The sequence below is a fragment of the Rhinoraja longicauda genome, chromosome 13 (assembly GCF_053455715.1).
Source record: "Rhinoraja longicauda isolate Sanriku21f chromosome 13, sRhiLon1.1, whole genome shotgun sequence".
NCBI lineage: Eukaryota > Metazoa > Chordata > Chondrichthyes > Rajiformes > Arhynchobatidae > Rhinoraja > Rhinoraja longicauda.
Genome location: NC_135965.1, coordinates 10,126,196 through 10,149,336, shown reverse-complemented (window position 1 = coordinate 10,149,336; position 23,141 = coordinate 10,126,196). Strand labels below are relative to the sequence as shown.

The 23,141-nt window shown below is 46.4% G+C and overlaps 1 protein-coding gene across 1 annotated transcript in view; it reads right to left on the bottom strand.

The window, feature by feature from the left end:
* Positions 1-23,141, bottom strand: part of LOC144599140 (uncharacterized) — a 302,751-nt gene that overhangs the window by 18,944 nt on the left and 260,666 nt on the right. The window contains exons 23-29 of the mRNA XM_078409871.1: positions 22,478-22,606; positions 13,811-13,939; positions 13,185-13,313; positions 10,860-10,988; positions 10,636-10,764; positions 8,413-8,541; positions 6,647-6,775 (exon numbers count right to left, since the gene is read on the bottom strand). Of these exons, the coding sequence (XP_078265997.1) occupies positions 6,647-6,775; positions 8,413-8,541; positions 10,636-10,764; positions 10,860-10,988; positions 13,185-13,313; positions 13,811-13,939; positions 22,478-22,606 (903 nt within the window). The remainder of the gene's footprint in view (positions 1-6,646; positions 6,776-8,412; positions 8,542-10,635; positions 10,765-10,859; positions 10,989-13,184; positions 13,314-13,810; positions 13,940-22,477; positions 22,607-23,141) is intronic.

The window sequence follows — 23,141 nt, the reverse complement described above, 5'->3', positions numbered from 1 at the left end:
GCCACAATCGTATTGAAAGACAGGGCAGGATTGAGAGGCCTGGTCGACTAGTCTAGTCTCAGCTCTTATTTTCTTGTATCTTTCGTCTTTAGAGATACAGCGCAGAAACAGGCCCCCAGAGTCCGCACAGACCATCGATCACTCTGTACACTAGCACCTCTGAACAACCTTGGCCCCCAAGGACACAACTGGTTGGCTGTTTCATTCACCCATGTTCATTGTAGAGGAATTATCCCTAAGGCCTGGAGAGAGTCTAAGGTCATCGCCATCCTCAAGCCTGGGAACTCTGCTGATGATCCAGCTAGTTACTGACCCATCTCCCTCTTGTGTACATCCTACAAGCAGTTTGAGCACCTCCTGCTTGCCAGGATTTCCCCATTGGTAGAACCTGTTCTGCCCAGAGAGCAAGCTGGCTTTAGACCTGGTAGAAGCTGCGCAGATCAAGTCCTTGCCCTCACTACCAATATAGAGGCTGGCTTCCAACGTGCCCTGAAAACTGGTGTTGCTATCGTCGATCTGTCATCAGCTTTTGACACCGTGTGGAGACATGGTCTGTGGCTGAAAACTTCCAGAATCTTGAAGTGCCAAACCACCATGCGTGCCCTCTCATCCATCCTCAGCAACCGTAGAGTTAGGGTCTCGCTTGGGGACCAGACAGGTTCTGTCAGGACCCTGAATGGTGGCCTCCCCCAGGGCTTTGTCCTAGCTCCCCTACTCTTCAACATCTATGTGTGTGACATGCCAACTACCTCGTCCAGGAAGTTTGCATATGCAGATGACCTTGCTCTTGCCTACCAGGGAGCTGTCCTTGAGGATATCAGCAGAGTGCTAACCCAAGACTTGAAGGGGATGGAGGAGTCCTTCACCTTCTGGCGACTTCGCCCCGACCCATCGGAGACAACTGTCACTGCCTTTCACCTCAGCAATCGGCTCGCCAATGCAAAGCTCCTAGAGTCCTTTTGGTGAAGAATGAGGAATTCCCCAAGTACCTCGGAGTCACCCTGGACTGCACCCTCACCTATCGTGAACACCTGAAGAGGGTGGCTGATAAACTGAAAGCAAGGGTCAACATCATCAGGAAACTTGCAGGCAACAGCTGGGAATGCAATGCACACACCCTCCGTACCGCAAGCTTAGCCCTAGTCTACTCAACAGCCGTGTTTTGCTCAACAGCTTGGGCTAATAGCTGCCACACCAAACGAGTTGACACTGTCCTTAACTCTGCAATGCAGGTCATCACAGGGACGCTTAAGTCAACACCTTTGCAGTGGCTCCCTGTCCTCTCTCACATCGCCCCTCCCAGCATACGCAGAAGGGAGAGGATGTTGAAAGATTGGTGCACCAGCGAGGCTAACCCTGGCCTTCCCATCCATGCTGACTTGAACAATCTGCCTAACATGTGCCTGAAGTCTCGCAAACCCTTCTGGTCTTCGGCCAAATCCCTGGAAACTTTGACCCCAAGACTGAGTGGCTGGAAAGGTGCCAACACCAACAACGGAGAGGTCATCACAGACCCCACAGTGAAACCACCGGGATTTGACCTCCATCGCAAGCAATGGCTAACCCTGAACAGGATCCCCACCCTCCATGCAAGAACAGCCCATCACTTGCACAAGTGGGGGATGACAGACAGACAGCCCTGCTTGTGACTGCGGATATCCAGACCGGACCATCCCACACATCGTGAATGACTGCTCACTGAGGCTTTCCCAGGTGGCATCAAGGCCATCCACCCAGCAACTGATGCTGCCCTGGCCTGGATATCTATCCTCGACCAACAACTTTAGCCTGCATGCCATAGGCAAGAAGAAGACGAGCACTATCCTACACACGAGGGACAATTTGACAATTTTACCTAAATCAATTGACCTACAAGCCTGTAGCGTTTGGAATGTGGGAGAAAACCGGAGCACCCAGTCATAAGGAGAATGTACCAACTCTGTACAGACAACAGCCACAGTCGGGATCGAACTCGGGTCCCTGGTGCTGTAAGACAGCAACTCTACCGCTGCACCACTGTGGCACCCCTGCCTGTGCTGTGTCCTTGTCTGCCTAACAGTTAGCGGGCAACCTGTGCCATATAAACGCTGAAGTAAATTTTGTGTCCTTGCTCAATGATGATAGCTAGCTGCTGACTGAAAATACTAGGCCAATGATACATCTAATCCATAAATAATCTAGAACTGCAGATGCTGGTTTGTCAAGGAAAGACACAAAGTGCCGGAGTAACTCAGCAGGTCAGGCAGCATCCCTGGAGAACATGGACTGGTGACGTTTCTGGTCGGGACCTTTCTTCAGACTGATACATACATCTAATCTATCTTGGCATCATGTTCAGCACAGACATTGTAGGCTGAAGGGCCAGTTTCTGTGCGGTTTGGTTTATGTTCTATATGTAATGTCATCTATTGTCTAATGTTTGAGGGACAATTAATGTAGAAAGAGACAGAAAAAGGTAAGACGCATATGGACATAGAAAATCGTGCAGGAGTTGACCACTTAGCTCTTCAAACCTGTTCTGTCATTCAGCAAATCCGTTAATTCAAATTACATTCCCACTTTCTCCTTACACCACAATGTTTTTGTGTCCAGTAATCTATCTACCTTTCTTAAATATACTGAGTAACATGGCCTCCACCATCTTCTGTTGTAGAGAATTCCACAAGCTCTCCACCCTCTGAGTTAAGAGGCTTTCCTCATCTCACTCCACACAATATCTTACTCATATTCTACAGACGACCAGCCAAGGAAAACACCTTCCCCATAATCCAATAACAAGGAACTGGAGAACATAGATAGGTGACATTTGGAGTTAGGACCCTTCTTCAGAGTGAAAAGAATGTTGTTGGAGAGATGTTGGAGGCAGTCTGAGTGATGTTGAAAGCACCAAGGGGCGTTGCGGCCATTTTGACAAAGCTGAGTGGCTGGGCAAGTATAAAGCAGATTCAGTGTAACATGGATAAATGTGAAGTTATCAACTTCTGCAGCTAAAACTGGAAGGCAGAACATTATTGGAATGGTGATGGATTGGGAAAATGCTGATGTACAAAGGGAGCTGCTTGTCCTTGTACACTAGTCATTGAGAATAAAAATTGAGGTGCAGCCAGTAAGTAAAAAGACAAATAGTATGCTGGCCTTCACTGCAAAGGTTTTGTGTAATGAAGTACTTGCCACAACTAGATCGGCCCTTGGTGAGACCGTACCTGGATTATTGAGTGTAGTTTTGATGGCCTTGTATAATACAGGATGTACTAGGCCTTGAGGTAGAGCAGCGAAGGATCACCAGACTGAGTCCCAGAATGGCTAGACTATCAAATGAAGAGAGATATTGTGTTGACTTCACTGGAGCTTAGAAGAATGAGAGAGGATTTCATTGAAACGTTAAAATGCTCTGGCAGGGATAAACAGACTGGATCATGGGGGACACACAAAATGCTGGAGTAACTCAGTATCCCTGGAGAACATGGATAGGTGATGGCTGGACTGTTGAAAGAATGGAGCGACTGGGCTTGGATATGGGGAGAAGGCAGGAACGGGGTACTCATGGTGAATGATCAGCCATGATCAAGGTGAATGGCGGTGCTGGCTCGGAGGGCCAAATGGCCTACTCCTGCATCTATTGTCTACTGTGATGTTTTGGGCCGAGACCCTTCTTCAGTCCTGGCCTTAAAAAACACCCATCCATGTTCCCCAGAGATGCTACCTGAGCCGCTGAGTTACTCCAGCATTTTGTGACTTTCTGGGATACCAACCTCTGCATTCCCTTGTTTCTGCTTTTCGTTTTTCTAACCAGTTCCTCCTTTTCATTAGATGCCTGGTCCCCTTGGATTTCTGGAAATGTATGTGTGTCCACTTCTGTCAGGACAGAGCCATCAAATTTGTTTAATGGTCCTGTCATTGTGGGAGGGGGATGGGGGAAGGAAAGGAGAGAGACATTTCACTGCCATAAACTCACAAAATGGCATTACTCGTCACCACTTGAGTCCAGCACACAGTTCTGAATGCCACATCACAACTAATATGTAATGAATGGCACAGGAGAGGTTGCAGAGGCAATTTACGACGATGTTGCCAGGGTTCAATCACAAACAATTTGATAAGGCAAAATTGTTTTCTTATTTACTCTACCTCTCTGGTGAACTTACACATCTAACTACGAAGCTGTAGAGGATTATGAGGCCCCAGGTGGAGTAAACTGGAAGGGTCTATTTCCCTTCGCAGAGCAATCTAAAAGCAGTCGGCATAGATTTAAAGCAATGAATTAAAATGGGAGATGGGAAGACGTCTGTTCATTTGGAGAGAGTCGGGCTCACTGCCCCAAAGGGGAGAAGAGGCAAGGGATATGGGGAGAAGGCAGGGATGGGGTACTGATTGTGGATGATCAGCCATGATCACAGTGAGTGGCGGTGCTGGGGCAAAGGGCCAAATGGCCTCCTCCTGCACTTATTGTCAATGATCTATTGTCATATATTGTCTTTCTGCTGACTGGATAGTACGCAACAAAAGCTTTTCACTGTACCTGTGACAATGTGACATGTGACAATAATCTAAATTAAACGTAACATAAATAAACGAAATAAACATAACATAAACTAAACATAACCCATTCCTTCTCTCCAGAGATGCTGCCTGACCCACTGAGTTACTCCAGCATTTTGATATTGGCAAAATTGTGATTGATATTGACTCCTTGTTGAGCAACCTTTTGATTCTATATTGTCACTAATGTTTTCAGATTTCTCCCTATTTTTCTTCCAATCTCTGCAATCACCTCCAATCCAATAACACTCTGCACTCCATCAGGTCTGCCCATCTTAAATATCCCTGAATTTAAATGTTCCACTTCTGGCTTCAGATCCACAAACTGTTGGAAAGTGAATTCTCCACCAAGATCTCTCCTCATCTATACCTCTTCTCCTCTACAAGATTCCTTAAAACCTAACTCTCTCCTCAAGCTGGTGCAGATATTGATCATATTGAATGGCGGTGATGGCTCGAAGGGCTGAATGGCCTACTCCTGCACCTATTGTCTATGTTTCTATGTTTCAAGTCCCTGGTCAAGGTTCCTAATAGCTCCTGATCTAATTAATATGTTTTGAAAATGCTTATATACAAAATCCCTGCAGTGTAATAGCTAACATAAAGGCATTGTATGGATGGAAGCTGTTGTTGGTATTACTAAATCCATTATGTCAACCAGTTAAAAGAATTCATTATAGACAATAGACAATAGACAATAGGTGCAGGAGGAGGCCATTCGGCCCTTCAATGTGATCATGGCTGATCATTCTCGTGGAATAAAAGTATAACAGTATAACAGAGCTTTATTTGTCGTTCGGTACCGAAGTACCGAACGAAACTACATAGCAGTCATAGAAAAAAAAAGAACACAAGACACATAACCCCAACACAAACGTCCATCACAGTGACTCCAAACACCCCCTCACTGTGATGGAGGCAACAAAACTTCCACTCTCTTCCCCACGCCCACGGACAGACAGCTCGTCCCCGACCGACCCGCACAGTCCCCGCACCGGGCGCTGAAACATCTCGCGGCCGAACCGGGCGATGAAAGGCCCGCGACCAAGCCTTGCGCAGCTAAGTCCCGTGGTCGAGCCGCACCGGGCGATGTAAAGTCCCGTGGTCGAGCCGCACCAGCGGTGAAAAGTCCCGCAGCCGAGCCGCACCGGGCGATGTAAAGTCCCGTGGTCGAGCCGCACCAGCGGTGAAAAGTCCCGCGGCCGAGCCGCACCGGGCGATGCTAAGTCCCGCAGCCGAGCCGCACCGGGCGATGTTAAGTCCCGCAGCCGAGCCGCACCAGCGATGTTAAGCCCCGCAGCCGAGCCGCACCAGCGATGTAAAGCCCCGCAGCCGAGTTGCACCGGGCGGTGTTAAACCCCGCAGCCGAGCTGCACCGGGCGGTGTTAAGCCCCGCAGCCGAGCTGCACCGGGCGGTGTTAAGCCCCGCAGCCGAGCTGCACCGGGCGGTGTTAAGCCCCGCAGCCGAGCTGCACCAGGCGATGTTAAGCCCCGCAGCCGAGCTGCACCGGGCACTGTTAAGTCCAGCGGCCAAGCCGCACCGGGGGATGTAAAGTCCAGCGGCCAAGCCGCACCGGGGGATGTTAGGCCCCGCAGCCGAGCCGCACCCCGCGCCGTGAGGAAGAGAAAAGTTCCCCCCCCCCCACACCCACACCACCACCCCTTCCCACACATACACAACCAAAAAAAAATATATAAAAACCATCCCAACACCGTCACACAACAAAAAAAAGGAAAAAAAAGACGGACAGACTGCTAGTCAGCCGCTGCCGTTAGGCGCCGCCATCTGATCAGCCATTCTCATTAGCTTTAGCAAATCAAGTGTTCTCTAGAGTGTTGGGTGCTTATAAAGTAAAAACTTTAGTTTGTAACTATAATCTGAAGAAGGCTCCCAACCCAAAACGTCACATGTCCATGTTCATCAGAGATGCTGCCTGACCCGCTGAGTTACTGAGTCTGAAGAAGGGTCTCGACCCATTCCTTCTCTCCAGAGATGCTGCCTGACCCGCTGAGTTACTCCAGCATTTTGTGTCCACCTTAAACATAACATGCCCTCCAGATCAAGGAGTAAAATCTGACTTTTGACTGATCTGAGTTTAATCCTTACTCTCTTCACAACCGTTGCCAGTGAACCCCGCAGGACAGCCACACTCTCCGGTGACGTGGTTGCAGGCAATGCCAGACAGGCACTCACATCTCTGGTCACAGTCCACTCCATAGTAACCGGGCAAGCATGCTGCAAGAGAATTAAAACACTGTCAAACACTCTCCTGAATCCAAAACCTTTAACTGATAATAAGTAATTTTATGAGTCTTGTGGTTCATAAGGTCACAAGTGATAGGAGTAGAATTTGACCATTCGGCCCATCGAGTCTACTCCGCCATTCAATCATGGCTGATCTATCTCTCCCTCCTAACCCCAATCTCCTGCCTTCTCCCCATAACCTCTGACACCCGTACTAATCAAGAATCCATCTACAGTATCTCTGCCTTAAAAATATCCATTGAAATATTCCAAGTTTTCAGCAACTATTATTAACGCTGCAGAATATGAATAAAAGATTGGAACTTACATATGTGGGCTAATATGACTAGCTTGTTAGAAAAAAATGTGTGGCTGTCTTAAATTCTATTGCATTTCACGTTATGTGTTTAATAGAACTATATTCAACACAAGACCAAAGAGTTTGCCACACATTAATTATAGCTTGGAAGCTGACTAAAGAAGCTGACTAAAATGACATGCAGTAAAGACCATTTTCTGGATTATTTACAGTGGGAACAGTGCACACATATTTGAACCTTCCATCTCTTCACTGATTTCTCTTGCCGGCAGTGGTGAAAGTCACACTGGGCAGCCTTGCAGCAATATTAAAACATTGGCACCAGTTTCAGCATTTCCTTATTGAATTATACGTGCACAGTCCCAAAGATGGTACTCATTCCTCTGCGCAATAACGGTAAATGCCAATAGTTTTGCCGTGATAAAAACAGACCCGATAAGTGATACGGCAATGTCAGCTAATTTGACAGGATTTTGGTTTGTGTTCACAAGTAGATCATAGAAACATGGAACACAGAAACATAGGTGCAGGAGTAGGTCATTCAGCCCTTCGAGCCAGCACCGCCATTCAATATGATCATGGCTGATCATCCAAAATCAGTACTCCCGTTCCTGCTTTCTCCCCATATCCCTTGATTCCGTTAGCCCGAAGAGCTATATCTAACTCTCTCTTGAAAACATCCAGTGAATTGGCCTCCACTGCCTTCTGTGGCAGAGAATTCCACAGATTCACAACTCTCTGGTTGAAAAGGTTTTTCCTTATGCTAGTCCTAAATGACCTAGATCCTGGAAATAGGTCCACCAATATGCTAAATATTGCTAAATATATTATTTTTAGTTTAGTTTAGTTTAGTTTAGAGATACAGCACGGAAACAGGCCCTTTGGTCAACCGGGTCCGTGCCGACCAGCGATCCCCACACATTAACACTATCCTACACTCACTAGGGACAACTTTTACATTTACCAAGCCAATCAACCTACAAACCTGTACGTCTTTGGAGTGTGGGAGGAAACTGAAGATCTCGGAGAAAACCCCCGTGGGTCTCAGGGAGAAAGTACAACTCCGTACAGACAGCACCCATAGTCGGGATCGAACCCAGGTCTCCGGTGCTGCATTCGCTGTAAGGCAGCAACTCTACTGCTGCGCCACCGTGACCGCCTGGTGGCGCGGTTGTTGCAAACCATACCCCTATTGGTTCAAAGCAACATAATATGGCTGCACATCAAGTGGTCGAAACAAATATAAGTTGGTACCTGTGATTTAACGACTGGATCTCCCATTCAGTAGACAGCCCGGGGTATAACTTACGTTTGTCGCATCTCTTGCCCCTCCAGCCTCGGGTACACTGGCAAGCCCCTGTCTTGTGGTGACAGGAAAAAGCATTTTTGCACTGGCATCTTTCCTCACAGTGCTCCCCATGATATCCTGCTGGGCAAGCTAGAAGACCAAACCAAATGTCAAACTGGTTCATTATACTGTGCACAAGTGACTCTGCTATCTTAATTTCAGCGCCACAAAACAATTCAGGATGGATTGACTCCATCTTGGGCCTAGGAATAAAGTGCTGTGTCAGTGATACCACTTCCCCATCAATGTACTCCTTACACAGTGTTTACACTCACAGAGTCATACAGTGTGGAAACTGGCCCTTCAGCCCAACTTGCGTGTGCCAACCATGATGCCCCATCTACACTAGTCCCACCTACCCACATTTGGCCCATATACCTCTAAGCCATGCCTATTCATGTATCTGTCCTCATGTCTCAAAAGGTTGTTATAGCACCCACCTCAACTACCTCCCCTGGAAGTTCATTGCATATACTCACCAATCTCTATGGGCATAATGTTGCCCCTCAGGTTCCTATTAAATCTTTCCCCTCTAACCTTAAATCTATGTCCTCTCGTTCTTGATTCGCCTACTCTGGGTAAAAGACTGTGCATCTACCCTATTATTCCCCTCATGATCTTATGCGCGTCTCTAGGATCATCCCTCATCCTCCTCCACTCCAGGGAACAGAGTCCTAGCCTGCCCAACCTCTCCTAACAGCTCAGCCTCTCAAACCCTGACAATATCATTGTAAATCTTCTCTGTTCTCTTCCCAGCTTAACAAGGGGTCACAGTTTAAGGATAAGGGGGAAGTCTTTTAGGACCGAGATGAGAACGTTTTTTTTCACACAGAGAGTGGTGAATCTGTGGAATTCTCTGCCGCAGAAGGTAGTTGAGGCCAGTTCATTGGCTATATTTAAGAGGGTGTTAGATGTGGCCCTTGTGGCTAAAGGGATCAGGGGGTATGGAGAGAAGGCAGGTAGGGGATACTGAGTTGGATGATCAGCCATGATCATATTGAATGGCGGTGCAGGCTCGAAGGGCCGAATGGCCTACTCCTGCACCTATTTTCTATGTTCTATGTTCTAATATATTTCCTGCAGCAAGGTTAGCAAAACTGAGCGCAATACTCCGAACATGGCCTCACCATCATCCTGTACAAGTGTAACATAACTCAAAAGGTTTAAAACAGAAACTGACGCTCATATCATTTATCTGGTAGTTAACGTTCTGCTGCCTTTGCTCTGGTCGGATTGGGAGAAAATCCAAGATATGGCACGGACAAGTCTCCTGAAGATAGTGGCAGGGTGGCTGGTGGAAAGGGAGAGAGCAAGCTAGGACAACGACTGCAGTTTAAAAAAAATAAAATGGAGCATGGCACCCATCAACAGAGGTAGTCATTCTAGAGCTGGCCTCTTCATTTAATGCAACTGAACAAATGGACATGCAAAGACTAACCATTACATAGGCTTTCCAGTTTCTTTAGTTCTAGGACATTTATCAGAATCAGAATCAGAATCAGAATTACCTTTATTTGTCATCCAAAAAACAAGTCTTTTGGACGAGATTTCGTCACCCACAGTCCAACAATAAGAGCAATGATATTTGGACAGGTATATGGGATAGGCAAAGTTAGAGGGATATGGGCCAAACATGGCTAGGTGGGACTAGCGAAGATGGGGCATCTTGGTCGGCATAGGCAAGTTTTGCTGAAGGGCCTGTTTCTGTGCTAGGAATCTATGGCACTATGCTCGTATCGCTGAAACAAAAATCCTGCAGATGCTGGAAATCTGAAGCAAAGCGCAGAAAACACTGGACATGCTCAGCAGGCTAGATTTTTCATGCAGTTCCCGAATACAAAAGCAGGGATGTAATGCTGCAATGCTGAGGCTTTATAAGGCACTGGTCGGACTGCATTTGGAGTATTGTGAGCAGTTTTGGACCTCATATCTGAGGAGAGGTGTGCTGACATTGGAGAGGGTCCAGAGGAGGTTTACAAGAATGATCCCAGTGATGATTGGGTTAACGTACAATGAATGTTTTACGGCTCTGGGCCTGTACTCACTGGACTTTAGAAGGATGAGGGAGAGTCTAGGACTAGAGGGCACAGCTTCAGAATAAAAGGACATACCTTTAGAAAGGAGGTAAGGAAGAATTTCTTTAGTCATAGGGTGGTGAATCTGTGGAATTTATTATTTACTTACGGGTTTGGCACTTTTCCCCGACCCAGCCGCGCCTGCAAGTGCACTGTCCAGTGAGTCGGTTGCAGGTTCCCCCGTTACTGCAGCGGCAGTGTTGCTGACAGCCTTCCCCAAACCGTCCGTCTTCACACTCTGAACACAAGCACACAGCCGGGTTGGTTCCACGGACCCTCGCAGTGAATAACATTAGGCATTACTTTCATTCCAGGTTCTGACCACCTACTCACCCAGCTCACAGGCGATACCAGTCCACCCCTTGGGACAGCCGCACGACCCACTCACGGGGTCACACTCCGCTGAATCCCTGCAGATGCAGTGTTGCAGGCAGTTCAATCCATACAACCCTGATGGGCAACCTATCAGGTCCAAAATGGGCAAATCAATACCTCGATAAAGTGGAAAACTACTGCAATGTATAATCTTGACTTTTTATCACTTATCAGGGCAACCTTAAGAGTGGAGACATGATTCAGATCCAATGCAAAGAAAGGAGAAACTCTCTTCAGATCCATTCGCTGTTGGCCAGCTGAGTCTGAGCCAAACTAAATCTTTACCCAATGGACATCAATTCAAACAAGGACAATACAAATCATGTATTTGATTGACCTCACAGTAGATGCACAAAGATGGTAGAGGCCATACGGTCTCCATGAAAGAGCAAGTGCTTTGGTTAGCTTTACAAAATAACTTTAGTTTGAAAATGGCATTTTTTTCAGAACCCCAGTCATTTATTAAACTATTGAGCTGAAGTCTTTTTATATCAATGCAAGGAGTATTATGGATAAAATAGGTCCACAGAGCCTGCATTCGTGCATGGTACCACGGTGTTGTGGCTGCTATGGAGATGTGGTTGCAAGAGGGACAGGAACCCCAGGGTTTCAACCTTCCAGGGTTTCAATGTTTCAGATGTGATAGTGAGGAAGATAGAAAATAGGGAGAGTCGAGGTCATAGAGTGATACAATGTGGAAACAGGCCCTTCAGCCCAACTTTCTCACACTGGCCAACATGTCCCAGTTATACTCGTCCCAGCTGCCCGTGTTTGGTCCATATCCCTCCAAACCTGCCCAATCCATGTGCCTGTCTAACTGTTTCTTAAACGTTGGGATAGTCCCAGCCTCAAATACCTCCTCTGGCAGCTTGTTCCATACACCCACCACCCTTTGTGTGGATTTGCGTAACTAATGAGAGAGAACGTCACAGCTGGGGCATACTGGAGGGTTCATCCTCTCAGCAATATGAATAGAGCTCAACATATGTAGGCAGAGTTGTAAAGGAGTATGGTTTGCTTGCCTCCATCGGTCGAAGCGTTGAGCATAAGAAACAGGAAATCATGTTGCCACTTTATAAAACTTTGGTTAGGTTGCTTTTGTAGTGTTGTGTGCAGTTCTGGTTGCCCCGTTACAGGAAGGGTTTGAAGACTTTAGAGATGGTGCTGAAAAATGTTACTGGAATGTTGCCTGGATTGGAGGGTATTAGCAATATGGAGAGGTTGGACAAGCTTGGATTGTGTTCTCTGAAATGTCAGAGGCTGAGGGGGGACCTGATAGAAGTTTATAAAATTATATGAGAAGCCTATATCAGGTAAACAGCCACAACCTGTTCCCCAGAGTGGAAACATCAAATATTAGAGGGCGAGAGTGCAGGGAGGGATGCAAAATATTAACGTGAGAGAGGGTGGGGGAGTCTAAAGGGACTGTGTGGGTTAGGTTTTTTTTTACTCAGAGAGAGGTGGGTGCCTGGATTGCATTGCCAAGGTGGTTGAAGCAGATACGAGAGCGGGCTTTTTAGACAGACACATGAATATGCAGAATTGGAGAGGTAAGGATCTGAAGCTGAACGGAATACTTGAATTTGGCATCATGTTCAACACAAACATCACGGTGCAAAAGGCCTTGTCCTGCGCAGTCCTGCGGTATATTGTCAATGGTGCTCTCACCACCACCACCTAACAAATGCCACACAACCCCTCATCACCAGCCCTGCACCATTTCAATGGTAAAGACTCAGCCATAAATGGTGTGATGGAGACAATTAGTTAGGGAATGGAGCATCAATATAATTTGATATTTCCTGCCCAGAGTGGGGGAATCGAGGACCAGAGGACTTTGGCTTAAGATTTAATTCGAGTCTGAGGGGTAACTTTTTCTCACAAAGGGTGGTGGGTGTATGGAACTAGCTGTCAGAGGAAGTAGTTGAGCCAGGAACTATTGCAAGGTTTAAGAAATAGTTAGACAGGTACACGGATAAAATAAGTTCGGAGGGATATGGGCCAAACTCAGTCAGCTGGGACTAAAGTAGCTGGAACATGTTGGCTGGTGTGAGCAAGTTGGCCAGTAGGGCCTGTATCCGCATTGTATGACTCTATGACTCTATATTATAACTTTGAAACCTCATGCCTATGAAGGATGTGATGGATTGGTAATGAGACAAAGCCATTAATGCTGGGATACAGATGTTGCAATACCTATCACCAGGTTAATGCGGACACATGGCATCATGACAAGGTCCAAAACCCAGCAGGCCCAACCCAGTCCTGTTTATACTTGCTTACGTTGTTGACACCTGGTTCCTGTCCACCCAGGAATGCAGAGGCACTGGCCGGTCACACGATCACACGTCGCATTATTGTAGCAGTCGCAACGTTGGCTGCAGCCTTCACCATATCGCAGGTCACTACAGGCTGGGAACGGAAAACAAAAACTCAGTGCGGCATTCACTCGCTTCAGTGCCAAGCGCCGAGCAAACAGCACAAAAATGTGTCGCAAAAGCAACCATTCCAGAACAAAATCAACATTCTGCTGATAAATGGCCGGCTGTCCCCTTGCAATGGATTAAAAAAAAATTAAAATTAGTGCTCTCATTGTCTGAAGCAAAATGGCTGTTTCTCCACGATGAGTGTTTGACATTTGGTAATGGTTTTGGGAGCACAAGAGATATTTTCAGAACTTGCAGAACATGGATAGAAATAAACCCAACAGTGAGGAAGATGGTAACAGACCCTTGGAGGACTTGCATGGACTGGTGAAAACGATAGACTGAGGGAAAGTAAATGATCACAGAGGGTGTTTGTATTTTCTAGAGCGCCCTAAAGTAGATGCGTAATGTGAGATACAGTGGATTTATAAAACTTCCTTCACCATGCACCTGCCCCCATCCCGAAAGTTAAGTTAAGCTTACGTTGGTTGCACTGCGGTCCCAGCCATCCAGGAAGACAGTGGCACATTCCCGTTGCAGGTTCACATCTGGCACCATTCCTGCACTTGCACATCTGCTGGCAGTCAAAGCCATGAAAGCCATCAGGGCAGGCTGGGGATGAGAAAGATGCACTTGGATCAGGAGCTGGAGCAGCTATTAAATCGGCATTACAAAGAATCCCACAAGGCCTACTGCCACATAATTCAACAGGAGGCAATAATGTATTGAAAGAGTAAATACATATATATTCAGTTTTGACGTTTACGCTTAAGTGGTGCTCTCAGTGAGGGTCAGATTGGGAGAAGGACAGTAGAGCATGGTGGTGCAGCAGTAGAACTACTGCCTTACAGCGCCAGAGACCCGGGTTCGATCCTGACTATGGGTGCTGTCTGTACGGAGTTTGTACGTTCTCCCCGTGACTGCGTGGGTTTTCTCCGAGATCTTCGGTTTCCTCCCACACTCCAAAGACATAGTTAGCTTGGTATAAAATGTAACTTGTCCCTAGTGTGTGTAGGATAGTGTTAATGTGCGAGGATCGCTGGTCGGTGCGGACTTGGAGGGCCGAAGGGCCTGTTTTCGCGCTGTACTCCTAAACTAAACTAAACTAACATTATGTGGTATTAACCTCACAGACGTAGGAGGAGGAAGGTTGGGCAGGAATGCATTGATACTGGATTTATTGTAGCTGACAATGCAGGGGTGAACAAGAGACCTTACATGGTCACGTCCGGTCATTAAATTCACTGGAAATACCAACACTCCATGGCCACTGGGTGGCAAGCTAACAGACGCAAAGACTGACTGCATCAATGAACTCCTGGCTAGTCTCTCCATATCCATTTTCCACCCAAAATTCCACTGTTCACATTTCTCAATTCACACCAAGTCTCGCTCACACGGCGATCTGCACAAGCTGCCCTCTACCAGCTCCCGGTGAAACAAATCCTCAGTTTTATCATTCTCATTCCTATTTTCAAGTCCATTCACATTCTTGCTATTCCCTATTTCCATCATAGAAAATCATCCAGAATATTTAAAATACTTTCAAAGTGATAACCAGTGAACAGTAACAAATTAACATTTAATCTATTTAAATCACTGGTTCGGATAAAGCTCAGTTTATACCCAGCAGGATTAAGACTTTTGGAATGAGTTGCTGAAATAAAAATTATATTGCCACCTTTCAGAATAAGAAAGAGGAGTAAAAAGCCTAATCGAGCCAATTAAAATGAAAATATTTTTTTTTCACTCAATGGAACAAAATAAGCTCTGAGGGTGGAAAGGACATGCTTGTAGTGTAGTAGCTCTGGCACAATGGTGTTAAAAGCAGAGCTAAAATCCACAGAATCCTGGCATAGGTCCCCTTGTGGTCTAGGTGCTGGAGGATGAAGTGCAGGCCTAGGTTGACTGCGTCATCCATTGATCTATTGGCCCTGTATGCAAACTGCAGGTGGTCCAGCAGGGGTTTCTGATGTTTTTCAGCTGGGCCAGCACAAGTCTTTCAAAGGTCTTCATGACTACAAATCCCACTCAGATTATGAAATGCTGTTCCAAATTTCAGATGGTAACTCCCCAACTTTGTTCAAATATATAATATATATATATATATATATACATACACTGATCAGCCAAAACATTATGACCCGATGAGCCAACACATTATGACCACCTGCCTAATATGCTGTTGGTCCTCCGTGTGCAGCCCCATACGCAGCAGGGTGCGATGCACTGTGTATTGTGACACATTCCTCCCGTCACCACCATTAACATTTTCTGTGACTTGTGCCACGGTAGACCTTCTGTCGGTTCAGACCAGACGGGATAGCCTTTGTTGCCCTCGCGCATCGATGAGCCTTGGCCGCCCAACACCCTGTCGCCAGTTTGTGGTTTGTCCCTCCTCGGACCACTGTCGGTAGGTACTCAACACTGCTGACTGGGAGCACCCCACAAGCCTTGCCGTTTCAGAGATGCTCTGACCCAGTCATTTGGCCATTACAATTTGGCCCTTGTCAAAGTCGCTCAGGTCTTTACTCCTGCCCATTTCTCCCGCATCCAACACATCAACTTCAAGAACTGACTGTTCACTTGCTGCCTAATATATCCCACTCATTGACAGGTGCCATTGTAACAAGATAATCACTGTTATTCATTTTGCCTGTCAGTGGTCATAATGTTTTGGCTGATCGGTTATAGACACGTTTTACGCTGCATCCTCAGTGAACACAGGAGGGCGCTGTTCACCGCTGCTCTGAAACAAACTGCAGCAGACCATTTCTCTGCCTCTGAAAACTGGTGAAGGATCTCGACCCAAAACTTCACCCATTCATTTTCTCCAGAGATGCTGCCTGTCCCGCTGAGTTCCTCCAGCATTTTGTGTCTATCTTCGGTGTAAACCAGCACCTGCAGTCCCTTCTTACACAAGAAAATTTGATGAGCATTTGACAGCACTGGGCCTCTAATCGCTGGAGTATCGAAGTGTGAAGGGGGACCTCATTGAAACTTACCAAATAGTGAACGGCCTGGATAGAGTGGATGTGGAGAGGATGTTTCCACTGGTGGGAGAGTCTTTGACCAGAGGGCACAACCTCAGAATTAAAGGACATTCCTTTAGGAGAGATGAGGAGGAATTACTTTAGTCAGAGGGTAGTGAATCTGTGGAATTCATTGCCACAGAAGGCTGTGGAGGCTCTCAATGGATATTCTTAAGTCAGAGATAGATAGATTCTTGACTAGTACGGGTGTCAGGGGTTATGGGGTGAAGGCAGGAGAATGGGGTTAAGAGGGAGAGATAGATCAGCCATGACTGAATGGCGGAGTAGACTTGACGGGCTGAATGGCATAATTCAGCTCCTATCACTTCTGAATTTATGAACTTATGAAATATTAGCGTTCAGAGGATTCCAAATTTATTTTCCATCCACAATTGTTATATTTACTTGTGCAAGCTGATTGATTTAGTGTGTGTTCAGTGCTCTAGTGATAATCGCATGGATACTGATCGTTTCGCTGAATATCCTCGCTCAGTCCGCCTTGGCTTATGAGATGCCACGATTGCCAAACACTTTACCTCCCCTTCCCATTCCCACACTGACCTTTCTGACTTGGGCCTCCTCCACTGTTAGAATGAGGCCAAACTTCAAGCAACCATTGCATTCCCTCTCTCTCTGCCCCTCCCCCAGCCTAATCGTCCGACTAGTTTCACTGTCTGCCTGCTTAGTTTCATTGTTTGTATCCACTGGGTATCACCTTCTCCACAGCCACCAATGGAGCATTGTTGGTTCCACCTTTCCTTGATCATCGGTGCTGGCTTTGATCTGTCCTTTTCATACCTTTCATTCATTTGTTCTTTGTATCTTTTCGTACCTCTAGTTTCCCTTTCCCCTGACTCTGTCTGAAGAAGGGTCTCGACACCTATTCCTTCTCTCCAGACATGCTGCCAGCCCCGCTGAGTTCCTCCAGCATTTTGTGTCTAGCTTCTAAATAATCTCAAGATGTGCACTATCACGATCTGGTTACCTGGTATTATTGAATATCTATTGTGTTGTTGATTATTTCTCGTGTTGTTGCATTAATGTGCCTGTGAAGTTACAATGTCATTGGTCTGTCCCTGAAGCATTTGACAATTCAACACTCTTGACTTATCTCTTGACTCTTTAAGGACTTTACAACTAATTAAATAGACTATTCACCGTTACAGTGACAGAACAAGCAGAATATTTCCCCCACTGTAAGATCGCACAAGCAACTGAGAGTCAAGTGTAAACATATTGTAGACTTAAGCAAGGTTGGTGGAGAGAGAGAGTGCAACACCGCCCCCACAGAATCGTGTGTGGGGCCTTTTGTTGTGGATGCCTCAGATAGATGACAGGATTCTGGTTCCACATTTCATCCTAAAGACTACATCTCTGAGTGCCCCATCAATATTGCTGTGGACCATCAGCCTTGACAATATGTTTATAATCCGCACACTGGTCTCCTGTCGTTATTCGAGACCAGCATCTGGAACAACATTTCGAAGGCCAGCATCACAACAACAGCTCGGCCTGATCTCGAGGTGTAGAATGTTGCATTTAATGAGATATTGAACTGCATGTATGTCCTCCAGTTCTTTAGTTCTTTAGGCTAAGATTGTGAACACTTACCTTATCAGCCATGATCACAATGAATGATGGTGCTGGCTCGAAGGGCCGAATGGCCTACTCCTGCACCTATTGTCTATTGTCTATTGTCTATGCCTCTCATGACATTGTAGACGTCAATACGTTCACCCCTCAAACTCCCACTCTTGCGTTAGTTTGTTGTCAAAGAACCGTATTGAGACATTACGGACGGTTAACTTGACAGAAGAGCTACAACTGTAACCAGTATCAGAGCAAGAAATCATTCTCCAGTATTCCTGAACATTTCTTGACCATTGATAAATCAACGTGAGCATGGACCGGTCACTCTCTATCACACAGTGAGATCCTCCCCGAGAGATTCCAGACCAAGCTACAGCCAAATCATAAACATATTGCAGACACTAACTGGACAAGTAGGGTGTCATCCTGAAAGGACACAAAGTGCTGGAGTAACTCAGCAGGTCCGGCAGCATCCCTGGAGAAAGTGGATCGGTGTCTTTTTGGGTTGAGACCCTTCTTCAGACAGATTGATTGTAGGGGGCGGAGAAGAAAGCAGATGGTTGGTACAAAGGCCAGAGATAAGAATAATGGGTGTGAGACAGGTTTGAAGAGTTGCGGATTGTGAAGTCAGGAGGAGAAAAGTAGCCAGGGAGGGGGGCAAGGAGCTAAATAGGCGAGAGTGCCAGAGCAGAAAGGTAGTAAAGGGTAGTGGGGGGGAGGGGGGGGTGGAGGAGAGAAATAGGTGGGAGCAATTGTTCCAGCTGCTTGTAAAAAAATCCCCCCCCACTGCCTATGTCAACCTATTACCTGCCACACTTTGTCCTGCCTCTCCCCATTCCCAGCTTGCTTCTCCCCCCCAACAATCAGTCTGAAGAAGGGTCCCGACCCGAAACGTCACCCATCCATGTTCTCCAGAGATGCTGTCTGACCTGCCGGGTTACTCTAGAAACTTTGTATCCTTTTGTGCATTAACCAGCATCTGATGGTCTTTGATTCTACTAGGTGATTTTTTCCAAGAATAAATTGCTTGACAATTATAAAATTTAGCAAGGGAAAAGTGTTCCGAATTAGTTACTAACTGATACCATATTTGCAGCAATATTGTTCTTTTACATCAGACTAACAAGGAGAGTAGGAGGTTGAGAAGTAAACATATTGAGGTATACAAAATCATGAGAGGCATAGATAATGTAAATGTTCACAATCACAGTGTAAAGGCATCCTGAACTGGAGGACATACATTTAAGCTGAGACAGGAAAGATTTAAAAGAGATATCTGAGAGACAATTTCTTCTCACAGGGCGTGGTGGATACATGGGACAAACTGCCAGAGGAAGACATTTAGACAGGTTTCCTGACCTACCATCTACCTAATTGTAAACCCTCGTATTACCTTTAATCGGCCAGTCAATCATGGCTGATCTATCTCTCCCCCTCATCCCCATTCTCCTGCCTTCTCCCCACAACCCCTGACACCCGTACTAATCAAGAATCTATCTATCCCTGCCTTAAAAATATCCATTGACTTGGCCTTCTGTGGCAATGAATTCACCACCCTCTGACGAAATAAATTTCTCCTCATCTCCTTCCGAAAGGAATGCTCCTTTATTCTGAGGTTATGATCTCCGGTCCTAGACTCTGCCACTGGTGGAAACATCCTCCCCATATCCTCTCTACCCAAGTGTTTACTATTTACTATTTGGTAAACCCATACATCTTTGGCACATGGGAGGAAACCAGACCTCCAGTGGAAATCCTGCTTGTCATAGGGGAAACATGCAACGTCAATGCAGATACCAGCATGTCTATAAAGAGATTCATGGTATCATCCCCAGTAACACATCTCACTTTATTCAATCCAATACCCAGAAATTTTCAAGACAGTCCTCAGGTCACTTCATTTATACTAGAATTAGAGCAAACAAAAATAGCTACCTCCAGTCACTATATCCATGGACTATCCCAGAGTGGAACATCCTTCCCGACACCACCAGATGTGCACCAACCTTGTCACTCTTCAAGGCACAGCTCAACAACTTAGACATGGATCATCTCACCACACTTGCCCACATAAAATTTCTAAATAATCTTTTTGCAACCAATACCCACGTGAGCGAAACCTGCACGAGATAGCCCAGCTGTTGGCAGTTGTGCAGGGGAAAACAGAAACAGAAACAGAAACGGAGGTCAGGATTGAATGTGGATCACTGGAGATGTAAGGCAGCAGCTCTACCACCTGTGCCACTGGGCTGCAATTGCGTTTTAAAGACTCGGGAATGGAATGTACTTCAAAGTGCGGTCTCTAAATGAGGTCTACATTGGGATCAGGTTACATAGTCCACTGATGGCTTCCCAATTTTAAATAGCTCAAGGAAATGCCATCCTGCTCATTTGAATGCAATACTCACGGTTAGCTGAATGGTGCCTGAGAAACTGAGTGCATGCAGTTAATCCCTCAGCACCTCACAATTGTTAAAAATTATCAAAGCGCTTTCCAAAATTACAGCTCTTGCCAATGTTAGAATGAATTCTCTTGTTCAACGTTAGAGTGAATTCCTCACTGTTATCCTCTAGTTAGAACTCGCTTTAAGACCACCTTTGTACCTTTCGTCTCTCAATGTCTGTTGGTCTCCTGTGAGGAGCCCCTCAAGCCAAAATGGGACAAAGCTTGAACGTTAATGGAAGCAAGCAGTTCCATGGAAACAGCCAATATTTACTCATATGAATATAAGTTCAGGACCTCAGCACGAGTTTCTTTTAACAAAGAGTCCTAAGTTTACAATTTGTTAGCGTACTCTTCCACTGAGATTTACGCAGGGAAAAGGATGGCTCATTTGCAGGACCTGTAAACGCATTCATCTTAACGATGATTTTATAACTGTGAAGAAGAAATGCAAGGATAGGGATGTTTATATATTTTTTTTAGCATTTAGGTTTGCAGGAACCTTTACAATTATTTCCATGATTTGAAGATTCCCTTCAATTTTTTTTAATCACCGTGAACTATTTTTAGTTTATTATTTATTTTTTGATAGTCGAATACTTTTGCATGTTATAAAGATTCAGTTCGGCGATGCTCCCACAGTAAGTCCAGGCTTGGAATCTGAACTAAGTAAGTGGAGGCAAAATTGGGTGTCCTTTAAACTTTACTTTAGAGAAACAGCACAGAAACAGGCCCTTCAGCTCACCGAGACTGCCCCAACCAGTGACCACCCCAGTCACTAGTGTTACCTCGTACACTAGCATTATCCTACACACCTGGGACAACTTACAATACTTTACAGAAGCCAATTAACCTACAAATCAGTACGTCTATGGAGTGTGGGAGGAAAGAACGTACAAATTCTTAACAGACAGCACCCGTGGTCAGGATTGAACCCGGGTATCTGGCGCTGTAAGGGAGCAACTCTACCGCCGCACCACTGACCCGCCCAAGCTAAGAGAAGTATCCACTCAGCTCAGTCTGAAGACAGACCCGCACCCAAAATGTCATCTGTCCATTTCCGATCACAGATGCTGCCTGACCTGCTGAGTTCCTCCAGCTCTCTGTGTTTTGCTCAACTGCCCAGTAACATCTGGCCCAAATATCAACCAAGGCTGCTGCTTATGCTGCTGTCATTGGCAACAGAGGTGGATGGAGCAGCGGCGGGATTCAACATGAGCTCCACTGCTCTCCATACTCGGCTTCCATTGCATCAAAGCTGGCATTTCCCACCCTCCCCCCTACATTAGTCAATCACGTTTGCAGTTCAAGAGGGTCATAAGTTCATAAATGATGAGAGCAGAATTAGGCCGTTCGGCCCATCAAGTCTACTTCGCCATTCAATCATGCTGATCTATGTCTCCCTCTTAACCCCATTCTCCTACCTTCTCCCCATAACCCTTGGCATTGTACTCACCAAGAATCTATCTATCCACTGACTTGGCCTCCACAGCCTTCTGTGGCAATGAAATACACAGATTCACCACCCTCTGACCAAAGAAATTCCTCCTCATCTCCTTCCTAAAGGAAATATATTGAATTCTGAGGCGATGATCTCTGGTCCTATACGCTCCCACTAGTGGAAACATCCTCTTCAGGTTCATTCTATCCAGGCCTTTCACTATTCAGTAAGTTTCAATGAGGTCCCCCCTCGTCCTTCTAAACTCCAGCGAGTAGATCTTTTTTTAGATTTAGAGATACAGCGCGGAAACAGGCCCTTCGGCCCACCAGGTCCACACCGCCCAGCCTACACACAATCCTACACACACTAGGAACATTTTTTTACATTTGCCCAGCCAATTAACCTATATACCTGTACGTCTTTGGAGTGTGGGAAGAAACCGAAGATCTCGGAGAAAACCCACGCAGGTCACGGGGAGAACGTACAAACTCCATACAGACGGCGCCCGTAGTCAGGATCGAACCTGAGTCTCCGGCGCTGCATTTGCTGTAAGGTAGCAACTCTACCGCTGCGCCACCGTGCTGCCCCGAGCAGACCCAGTGCCGTCAGACGCTTGAATTTAAAGTAAAAAGCCCACAGCTTACGTCTTTCACAGAATGTTCCCATCCATCCAGCCGCACAGGTGCACGCCCCACTGACGTGATCGCAAGCTGCTCCATTTTCGCACTGGCAGGTGGAGCCACATCCCGGACCGTAGCTTCCAGCAGGACACTCTGCACACAGGAGGAATGACAGTGTCAATCAGGCTCCACTGCTCATCCATACACCGATGAGCAGCTGGGAGAAGTAACCCAGTGACCTCCATAAGCATCTCCCAGCAAACATTCGATTTTTACTCCTGCAACACTCCTTTTATAAGTTCATAAGTTATAGGAACAGAATTAGGCCATTCGGCCCATCAAGCCTACTCCGCTGTTCAATCACGGCTGATCTATCTTTCCCTCTCACCCCCATTCCACTGCCTTCTCCCCATCACCCACAATCGTCCCATAACCCGTACTAATTGTTCCCAGAAGAGCTTGCATCAGGTCCACCAGGTCTCTGGGACATCCTCTGGCACAGGGGGAGATGTGGAGAGGAGAGAAATTTTCCATTCTACCAGCAGTGCTTGCCTTTACAAACTCAGTTGTTCAACTCCGGCTTTCACTTGTTCCATTTTCCAGTTCCTGGGCATCGCTGGTAATGCCAGCATTTACTGCCCACGATTGCCTTTGAGAAGGTGGTGGTGAGTTGGCTTGTAGACTGCTG